This window comes from Chenopodium album, chromosome 5 (assembly GCF_948465745.1).
Source record: "Chenopodium album chromosome 5, dcCheAlbu1.1, whole genome shotgun sequence".
Lineage (NCBI taxonomy): Eukaryota > Viridiplantae > Streptophyta > Magnoliopsida > Caryophyllales > Amaranthaceae > Chenopodium > Chenopodium album.
In genome coordinates, this window is record NC_137838.1 from 53,573,413 (window position 1) to 53,584,836 (window position 11,424).

At 36.4% G+C, this 11,424-nt stretch overlaps 1 protein-coding gene across 1 annotated transcript; it reads right to left on the bottom strand.

Annotated features, from left to right (window-relative positions):
* Positions 1 to 634: 634 nt before the first annotated feature.
* LOC145630743 (uncharacterized) lies at positions 635 to 5,620 on the bottom strand. Its single transcript, XM_081682916.1, has 6 exons — positions 5,488 to 5,620; positions 5,271 to 5,354; positions 5,093 to 5,177; positions 2,854 to 2,942; positions 1,830 to 1,941; positions 635 to 1,487 (listed from the first exon to the last, which is right to left on the bottom strand). The coding sequence occupies exons 1-6, from the start codon at positions 5,521 to 5,523 to the stop codon at positions 1,264 to 1,266; spliced, it is 630 nt and encodes a 209-aa protein (XP_081539042.1). The 5' UTR covers positions 5,524 to 5,620; the 3' UTR covers positions 635 to 1,263.
* Positions 5,621 to 11,424: the final 5,804 nt, after the last annotated feature.

The following is an 11,424-nucleotide window of genomic DNA, read 5'->3' on the forward strand; positions in this document are numbered from 1 at the left end:
ATTAGCGTCGCCGGAGCAGGGGGATGGGGGCTGGGCGCCGGTGGGAGGGGAGAGAGGTGTTTTTCGAGTGTGGAGGGAGGGGTTTAGGGTGGGGGGAACGTTATTCTTGACAAGAGAGGGGCGACTACGACATTGATAAGGGGAGGGAGGGTGGTCGACGGTGCTGAAGAGGACATTGGTCGCTGGTGAGGTGGAGGCAAGGGGTTGGGCTGTCGTGGGGGGTGGTAGTGCGGTGGGGAGATTGGCTGGGGGTTTGGTTTTTTTTTTTATTATTTATTTTTTTGTTAAATAAAATAATATTAAAAAAGAACCAATTAGAAGCCGCCACGTGACATTATTATCTTAATGACTAACAGAGTTAACTGCCGTTAGTCATTAAGGGCATTTGATGACAATTTTGTAAAACTCAAGTGTATATGGTGAATTTAAAACTTTTCATGGGTATATGGTGAATAAAAAAATAACTCAGGGACATTTGGTAAAATTTCCGTAAAATTTTTCTATCTATCTTCTAAATTTCTTCAGCCTATGATCTAAATTTATTCTACCTATGTCCTAAAATTTTTCTATCCTATGTTCTTTTTTTTTTCTTCGCTTTTTCCTATGTTCAAAAATGCATCTAAGCTAATTAAATCAAAAATCAAAATATATTAATCAGCATTCAACTTGAGGTATAAAAATTCCCATGCTGCTACCTGAAATTAGAAATAATATACAAACATCAACTATAATAGTTGAGGAGGGCATCCAACCAATGCTTACATATCGATCTATTAGGTTCAATGTGTCAAATTCGAGCCATTTCATCAACCAACCAGAAGCAAGCTTAGTAACACAATTCCAATTGTTGAAGCTTCTCTGAATTTCTATTACTTTCAGGAGAATGGACGAATCAAAGCAGCCTACGGATTATGCTCCCGTACCAGACTTGCAAGGACTTGAACCATTATTATGACGATGATGGAGCAAAGAAATCACCCCCTCCACACCACGTAGGCATGAGAGGAACAAGAGACGAGTTCTTGTCAGAGATGAAGAGCCTCGATATTCAGCCAGGTTTCGGCTTGCCATGAAAGGTCCAAAAGTAGGGTAAATTTGGGAGGTAGCTGATATGCAGAAATGTCTCGTGGTTTCTCCCGCTTTCCGTTGAATTCTGTGTGTATATATATAGATAGACTGATTGTACAAGGGGTAACATGAATTATTCAAAAATCACCTTTGAGCTACAAAGCAAACATAGATTGGATAATTTAAATTGCAAAATTAATCTTCTCTCGCTTTGTTTGAAGGCTGGCTTGTATCTTTAACTCCTGGGCACAATTTGGATTTGATATTTACATCAGCATTGGATGCAGAAAAGGGCTCAACAGATGACCGAAGTGACTCGGGACCATCTGAAGCAATTCTTCGGCATAATGTATCACAGTTACTAATAACCTCAGTCAACCGGCCTTTCAGCTCCCCAAGCTCCACTTGCAATGCATGAACTGCGTACAATGCAAATATGAGATGTATCAACAAATCATGCTACAACGGGGATGACTACAAGAGGTACAAATGTACAATGCAGATAAGATTTACCAATTTCATGCCTATTTAGTTGACATACTTTGACCCACACAAATTTTTAAGCTAATTTAATTGACTTATTTGTTTATTGTGTAATAGACTGATACTTTGTTGCGGATTTTTTATTATTATTATTATAGTTTTTGGATAGTGAGGTATTTTATAATTATTTTTTTTACTTTTTTTTTTTACAAAGAGATCAGTAAAAAAAATAAGTAAAATTGCGATTGTAAAGTTAGTCTTGAGATCATCAGCATTACCTTCAGATAAATGTTGTGATGCAGTCTTCATGGTTGATACTGAGCCATTAAATCGCTGCAGAAGTTTAACTGCCAATGCATCTACAACCTCTATCTTGTTTTCAATTTCATCCTGCAAAAAGTAGATTTTTGATGAAGAGCAGGGGAAATATTGTAGACTGTAGACTGGGCTTAAAAGCAAGTATCTAGTTGTTATCATGATTATAATTCATTCATTAACAAAGTTTTAAACCCAAATTCTTAAAATGATAAACCCTGAAACACCACTTATGACTCTATAACTTTATTGGACAAAGTGACAATCCAAGGAATATGTGAAGCTAAATACCAAACTAAAGATAAATGATAGGCAAATTAGTGTAACAACTTATACCACTAAGCTATAATGATAGTTCAATAAATTCCAACCTCTAAGTAAATTGATTTGAGTTCAAAACTCCTACCTCCAAGCTCTAATGATCAGAGTTTGCTGAATGCAAAGTGTACGAACTTAATCAATTTCGATGACAGATTGACAGATGCACCGTGTAGGAACACTAAGAGCAAGATTAAGCTAGGATATGAAGCAAGCCTAAGCAAAGTCTCAACGTTTGCCAGAATACAGTATTACAATTCCTCTAGTAAAGTAGTGAGTTCATGAACACCAGGTATACAATGGTTCCACCTCTGCTTTAGGTATCTTAAATGGAATCCTCTTAAAACAACATGAATAAAGTATCATTTTTCATACATATAGCTCCTATCCAGCAAAAGTATCAAAATAAGCAAAGATTCATTCAGAGACTACCACATAAAATGAAGATTTGGCTGTTAGAAATAAATTGAGTTTGACATATTAAAGGCTGAAATCTGGACTCTCCCTCCTCGTTCATAGAGTGCAGGGGTGCATCTGTCTAAGGAAAAAAATTACCATTACAAATCATAAATCCTCATTTTTATCCCATGCCCTGAATAGTAAGCACCTTAATTGTGATTGCAGCAATGTATTGGACACATGAAGTTAATTATAAGATAGGATTCAAACCTGTCTACAGGAGATCTTATAAGCCTTGTCCTCCTGCCAGTAACGATACATAGAGAAAAGATCCAGGATCACCTTTGGGTTTAAAGTACCTGATTCAACCATAAGCCATAGAAATTCAGAAAGCTTTCTATGATGTGAATTTTGTTGAATTGCCATTGCATTTCACTTCAAATCACTTTGCGAAAAGGAAAAAAATCAATGCGACAAACAAAAAATTTCACAAGCAAGCCTTTCAAATCACTTGACATCCCTTAACATGCTCGTGGCCACAGTCCTTGCATAATCCATAATATGGTATTGCAGATCATTTCAAGGTACAATGTGATCGACATGTCCATACCCAGTACCTCCCACAAGAAGATACATTCATGTTCTCTAGTCTTTACTCTATTTAGTTCTTCATTGTGAATCATTCTTTACATCATTTCCTTTTTAGCAGAGGCAAACAAAAACATTGGTTAATGGATGCCAACTACATTACAGTTTCAAGTTTAGTTTTGACAATAGGCCTCTGAAACTGCCATGCCATCAGTTGCTAGCTGAATCAATAGCATTATGAATTCACAAATAGTTTAACCATCCTGAATTAGTTTGTCGCAATTACTTCTTATTTCTGTGACTAAGGTGGATGTTGCAGCCCTGTAGGCAATGATGCTATGATCTGTGACTAAGAGCAGAAAATTCCCATTTCCCAGCCATAAAAAAATACATGGAGGTTGAAGATTTCTCCTAAAGAATGCTTCTGTGTCAGCAACATACTGCAGATATTACCCATAAAAGAAACTCTCCAGAGAACTAATATTCGGTTTTGCAGAAATATGAGAAATTGGTGGACTACATCTTACTTCAGCATTTTCCTTTTATGTCGTGGTCTTGTTCAACTAGTCAAGATTATAGTTTGTTGGGTGCATGGCAGATGACTATGAAGTGAATTAGTGAGATGTGGGAGCTGGTTTTCTTGGCTATTTAGTGTTGGACATAGAAAGAAAGAAAAAAAGTTGTAGATTTTGTAAAGCATAGGTTATTCTTTAGCTTTTATTTGGTGATCCTTTGGTTTAGGATCATCGCCTTACTATTATATCCAGCTGGTTCTAGCTTAGTGATCCTTATAACTGTTTTTGTTTTTAATAACCCTAACACCTCCTTAGTAGTGGAAAAAGTTTGGTAAAGTAAATTCACTTCTTTATAACCTTCCCTTCCTCCCTCCCCAACATACGGAAAAATGAAACTGAAAAGCCAAGATTTCTGATATTTTTGTTTGGGGTCTCGTCCATTAGAATTTATTACACCGATATGAAAGTCGGATATACTACGGGAAGGGGTGGGAAGGAAGGGAAGAGGTGGGTAGAATAATGAGTTATCCTTCTAATCATTTTCTTACAATTTAATCCCTTTATTTCTCTCTCTCCAATCCTTATCCAAATGAAAGATACTTTATCCTTCCATTTTCTTCAATCCAAACAAAGTATAAATGATCATCTCTCACAAAAAAAAAAAAAAATAAAAAAAAAAAATAAATTTACTAAAAGACCATGGTATACCTCAAAGAGCCTACCAGCCTAAAGGACTTTTTAAGTACTGCCAGTGCTTCAATAGTGGATATGGAGTCTTTTTGAATATGTGACAGACAGGAGATCAGGTGTGTGAATGAATTACTTGTACACAAATATCTCGTACAAAGACAACATACCACCCTAATTTCGTTCCTCGTTCCAAACTCATACTACTATGCAAATCAAATGACCCCTGATTTATTTCCTAGCTTTTCCATTCAAACCCTATTTACCAAGTTAATAATGAGTTGTCTTTTAGCTGATAAAAGGAGTCCTTAGTATCTAGATAGTTTGTTTCAATCAATGTTACATGGACTCCTCATTTCAGTACCCATGTCGGACCCTCGACACTCGAACATGGGTTCGGACATGGGTATGACACTTGAACACTTCACTTTTAGTTCAAGATCATGACACTTGTACACAAAATAGGGTATGACACTTGGACAGTTCACTATTAGTTCAAAATCATGGAACTTTTTCAAAAAATAGGGTATGACACTTGGACACTTTCACTTTTAGTTCAAAATCATGGAACTTTTTCACAAAATAGCCGAGTCACATACTTCGACACGTACTCATGTCAGACATGGGTACCCAAGTCCATGTAACATTGGTTTCAATTCACAATAACAAAAAAAAATGAAGTAAAATTGAATCAGAAATAGAGTAAGGAGCTCAGGTACCATGTTTTGAGGAGGATAAGGGCTTCCTCACTAGAAGATCAGTCAAACTACTCTCTGCTGGAGGGGCTGTTAGAATTGGCGTTGCCTACAACAATATTTACCAATGTATTTTCTTTTTTACATATATATAGGAACAAAAGCACCAAAATTAACTTACACAATAATAGTTAAATCTTACGATTTTTAGCGATTTTAGTCTATCCAAAATTGGGTCAGCGTCTTCAATTCGTTCGGATACTGTAGTTATCTGATCCTCCGATTTCTAATGACATCCAAAATATGAAAATATGTAACTAGGTTATAAAAATGGGAAACAAATCAAACAGTAGCACCAAAAGCAATAGTTGGTACTTGTATATAATAAATAGAAAAGGGAATTCAAGAGTGGTAGTTACAATGGAGGATGAAATCGTAGATTCAGATGCACCCATTTGATGAAAGCCAAAAGCTGGACCCGAGTTTGTCAATAGCTAGGTGCTGGAGTGGAGGCGGAGGCTGGAGTTTGTCAACTGCAATTTAATTGATGTGTATCACGAGTTCACGACTGCATCACAACATTTATCATAAGCTAATGCTGACGGGGCATTTGGATTGTGAGAATGGGAATGGGAATTTGGGGATTAAAAGGTGGGAATGGAATTGAGAATAAATTGATGGGAATACATTTTTTGTTTTTTTGAAATAAATTGATGGGAATACATGAAAATATGTCAATACCTTGTTTCGATAGTGGGTGGCAATAAATAGGGAATAAATAACAATTTTACAAAAATACTCTTACTAAGATTATTATTTTATTTTTTTCATTAATGGCAAAAATGTCATTTTTCCCTATTCTCATTCCCATCCATTTATTACCTACCCTCCCTAGCTAATAAAATGGCGGGAATTCACTCATAAATAATCTCATTCTCAAACCCCATTTTATTCCCATTCCCACCAAACAAACAAGGCTTATTTTTTCAATTGGGATTAAAATTCCCAATTCCACCCTCAATTCCCACTTGCCAAACAACCCCTGATTGTTAGGGTATGAGGACGCAGCGAAAATGTAAGATAGAACGAGAAATTAAAGGTAAAATGCAGGATAAGCAATAAAAGGAGACACGATTTTTAACATGGAAAATCCCTCTAAATAGAGGAAAAAAAACCCACGACGACGAGCATAAAAAATTGCACTATAAGCACTAATTTCTTATGTTTTTGGGCTAAAGATATACTCCCTCAATTCAAAATAGTTGTCACACCGTCCCTAAACCCATTTAGAATATAGCGTCATGTAGAGCTGTCAATTCGGGTATTCAAGTCGGGTTTAGGTCGGGTCAAATCAGATTTCAGATTAATCAAGATCAGGTTATGTTGGGTAAGTCTAGCCTTAGGTCAAGTTCAGGTTCGGATCGAGTCAATTTCAGTTAAAAAAATTCTGGGTCGTTCACCTTTTCCGATATAGGTTGGGTTATATTCGAGTCAAATTGAAATCGAGTTCAATTGCAGGTTCGGGTTGTGTTGAGTCGGGTTTGGGTGGGTTAATAAATGGTACTTTCGGGTCGGGTTAGTGTTGAGTCGGGTTTTGGTTCAAGTTCAATTCTAATAAATATCGATGAGGTCAAGTTGAACCTATATAATTACGCCTTCCAAAATTTGATCAATCATTATCAAGATTTTATTAAACCTATATACGAGTAATAGAGAACAAAAGGTATATAAGCTGAACCGGATTGAGGGTTTACAAAATTTTACCAGCATATAAGCTGAACAAAAGGTACATATATAAAATTTTATTAAACCTTCCATGACTCGGGTATAGGTTTAAATTGGGTTGGGTACTTGTTTGGGTTCGGATTGTTCTCGGGTTGGATTAAATCAGTTGACATTTACTATCAGGTCGGGTGCAGGTTCGGTTCAAATCATAAAGTATTGGATCAAATCGGTTGTCGGTTAACATCAGGGTTAGGTTCAGGTCGGGTTACAAGTCACTAGTTTCACCCATTATTCGGGTACATGTTGGGTTCAGATCATTGTGTGTTCAAGTCGAATTCTCGGGTCGGGTTAGTTTTTGACAGCTCTACGTGTATGTTTTTTTAAAAGGACCTATATTATTTCTACCACTCCCCATTTACTTAATTTTGGTTGTGGCATATGTATTGAGAAAAATCACCAACTATTATTGTTTGAGGAAGAATGGAAATTTATTTGTTTTAACATATATGACTAATTTTAAAACGGATAAATTAATAAAATAATGTGTCATGGTTTTATAATCAATATTTAATGTTACTTTTTTACCTTGCATACAATTGAAAGGGATAACTTCTACTGAGAAAATGATTTGGATTGTTGACTAAAAGATACAAAGTAAAAACATTTTTAAAAATAGGAATAATTTTGTTGATTAACTATTTATACATTAAAAAAATAGGGAAATTCTCTCTGGTAATCACGAACTTTTATTTTTTCTCAATGGTAAAGCCTGAAACTTTTGATTATCAATGGTAATCACGAATTAATATTACTAAGCTAATGGTAACTTAAGCTAAACAATTTGTTAATTCCTTTACCATGGTTTAGCTACTAGATTGTAAAAAGACATAAATGCCCTTATCTCTTTCCTCCTCCATCTTCTTCCTATCTCTTTCCACCTCCTCGCTGCACTCCCTTTTCAGCCACCACTGCCATTGTTAAACTGTTTATTAAGGTCGAAATCGGAGCGAACTCAATTCAACGCAGTGCCGCCGCTTTTGGTGCTGCCGCTGCACTTCCTTTCCTGCCACCTCCAAACACTGCTATTCGAACCGCAAAACCCCAGCGAATTCAACAGATCCCAAAATTACCAAAATCGACCACTAATTCGACCCTAAATCAACATATTCGACTAATTTGACTCCAAAAATTAACAAATTCGACCCTACAAGTAGCAAATTCGACCCCAAAAATCAACAAATTTGACCCCAAACTAGACAAATTCGACCCCAATATCAACAAAATCTACCACTAAACCAACTAATTTGATCCCAAAACCAATAAATTCGACCCCAAAATCCAACAATTTTGATAAATTCGACCCCAAAATCACCAAAAATCCTAGAAATTTCAACCCAAAATCGAGGAACGAGAGGGAATCGGGGAAGGGAGGAGGGTGGTTGATTTCGGCAAGGGAGGATAGTTGATTTCGGCGTCCTTGACAAGTAGTTTTGGTGGTGATGAAAGGAGAGAGAGAGGGTGGGTCGGGAACAGGGGTGGGGTGCTCGTTTTGGGATTGGGGTGTTGGTGGTGGGGGTCTCCGGCGGGGGAGAGGGTTGAGACGTCGTCAGCTGCGCCAGAGCCGACAAGGGAAGAAAGGCTGGTGTTTGGTTGGTGGCTAGGGAGGGGTTTGGATTTTTTGTTTTTTTTTAAAAAAAAATTTGAAGGGTATTAACGTAAATCTATTGTTATTTGACTCAAGATTAACCCTAATTTATCGTTTAATAATGTTTTAATATCACTAATGTTATCATTAGCTTAGTTTTTATTAATTCGTGATGATAATCAAAAGTTTCAGGCTTTACCACTTAGAAAAAATAAAAGTTTGTGGTTACCAGAGAGAATTTCCAAAAAAAATAATAATAATAGTTTAAAAATTAAAATATTTTAAGGGAAAACTAGAACAATTAAGCACCTAAATGGAATAATATCAATGTTACTTGGACTCGTCTCCAAGTGTCGTGTCCGACAAGGTGTCCAACACCTCAGTCCTAAATTTTGGTCGACACTTCGACATGGTCAAGGGAGTGTCTTGACTAATACTTAGGATACGGCTACTGTATAAAGTGTCTAAAAAATTTAATCCGACACTTAAAAAAAAAAAAAGATAAAAGTCATAAAACTAAATATTTTATATAGATGAAATTCAAAAATATGATAAACAATACTGTAATAAAAACTACTTTCTATAATAGTAATAATATAGATGTAATTAGACTTTACAGTTACCCATGCGTATCCTTTTTCCCAATGAAGGCAACTAATAAATCTATAGTATAAAGATATTAAATTGGAAGAAAGGTTTTAACAAAAAAAAAAAGAAAAAAAAATTATACAGCTCTAGTACATAATTAAAAACTAGGCACTAAAGTTAAAATAATAAGACAAAGAAAAGATAAAAAGGGAAGGGTCCACCATTTTGTTTTAAAAAATAGGTTAAGGTGAGTTTTCAGCCGTCAATGAACTTCTTCTTCCTTCTACACCTAGTTTCTTATTTTCCTTCATTATTGAAACTTCAAGCTTTACTTCTAAAAAACTAAGATAATGTTTCCTTTAGAGGGGAATCATTATCCTAGCCCTAGTGCGGCCTCTACTAACTCTTCCTTTTTCACAATTTCATCACCAAACAATATATGCAACGTGATACCTAAAGCTGAGTTAATTGATTTTATTTACACGCATCAATCACGTAGAATTACATTGCGAAGTCGTTATTCTTTATTTATCAATATTTGTGAATAAAACAAAAATAAACAAGATTCGCCTTGGCATAAGTGATCAATCAACAATTAATTATTCAATTCTATTCTTATCTAATGTAAGATACTATGTGGAATTGATTAATTAAAAGTCTGTTTAAAGTGATCAAACAACACTAATTAATTAATTTGAAGTTATTTTAAACAATAAAATAAAGGTGATTGGTCTAAGTGCTCAGGATTTTACCACTTCTCTTTCCTAGATCTTCGCATAGAACACGTATGGACTCTTTCTTGTTCGGGAACCTCCACCGTAGTAACAAGTATGAGAGGGGTGAGTGTTTAGGACAAGAGGGTTTGGTAGCACACAAGTTCAAAAAGTTTCCAGGCGTTCTGCAAGAGTTTTAGGTTAATTTATGTCTCTTCGATCCTCGTATTAAGCCTCTATATATAGGGAATGGGTGTGTTTAGGGTTTTGAACGTTCTACCACAGCAGGTGTCGTGCGCACCTGGATGAGTTGTGCGCGACATCCCAACGCAAGTGATTTGGTTGCGCTGTTATTGGCAGCGCAACTGAGTTTCTTGCGCGCGGTATTATGGTAAGATTCAATTTTATATTTTTATGAAATTTTGAATCTTCTGCAAGCGCATCACTAGCAGTTGCGCTAGGTGTCGTGCACAACTGAATTAGTTGCGCGTGCCAGACCTACGCGACTCATTGATATGCGCGCGGATTTTCTACGGCAACATTAATTTTTAACCTAGGCGCCTCTAAATCCGTCATTTTTAAGTCTTAAGCTCGGGCTTAAGCCTATATGATCGGGCTTAGCTAATTGGACCCTATTGCATTTGTTTTTGGGTTAGGCTAGTGATTTTTGTGTCTTTGTGATTTAATCAATTATCCATAAGTGTTCTTCACGCTGGTCCAACATGAAGATGGTTTTATTTATCGTCATTGCACATCCTGTCGGGACAGAAGGCCAAAAGTAGATGTCTACAGTTAGCCCCCACTTTGATCGAGTCTAGAATAGACGAGGATCAAAGTAGTCAAGGAAATAAATCCAAGACTTATTCTACTAAGTTCTCAAAGAATAGATAATCTTTCAGAAATGAAAAGGATGTCAAAACGATCCTTGATTTGCTAAGTGTTTGAAACAAGTAGCTATTAAGGCCAAAAAATGTTATTTCTAGTCTTAACGCGCTAAAGAATCTAGATTGATCCTTTACAATTGTAGAACACTTTTACAAGTAAAGGTGTTCTGGGTGATGTCAAGTCATGAGAAGAGATCAGTTTAAAAAGGAATAAAGGGGATGATGTCCTCCCAATCATGTCATCGTTTGTCTAAAGTCCCTTGATATGTCATTGAAACTTTAGCCTGATTTTAACAAGTTATAAAGATGATAAAAGGGTGTTTCGACATTCGTAGCCTAACATGTTAATAGAGTTCTTGACAATTCGCTTGTCAAAACGTAGTATTCAGTGTCCACAAGATAGAAATACATGTCTCGCAACTGGAGGCATATATCCAAATCCAGTGAGAGAGAAGAAAATCGGAAACTCTCTCAACAGTTTTGTCCACAAGATGAAAACACATATCTTAGGATTGGGGGCACGTGCCTACATAGATGCGACATCGCACGTCGCTCTTTATACAGGAGGTGGACGACACCCTAACTGTCCGGTAAGCCAGTAAGTTCACTAACTACCGTATTTTCTTTCTTTACACAGGGGATGGATGACACCCTAACTGTCCGGTAAGCCAGTAAGCTCACTAACTACCATATTTGCTTCCAATCGAGAACGTGCCTTATCCCCGATGGTTCGATGCGCCATTCGACTCGTTTAGATAACGCCTAAGTAAAGAAATTCTACCTTTTAGGTGCTAGAGGTAG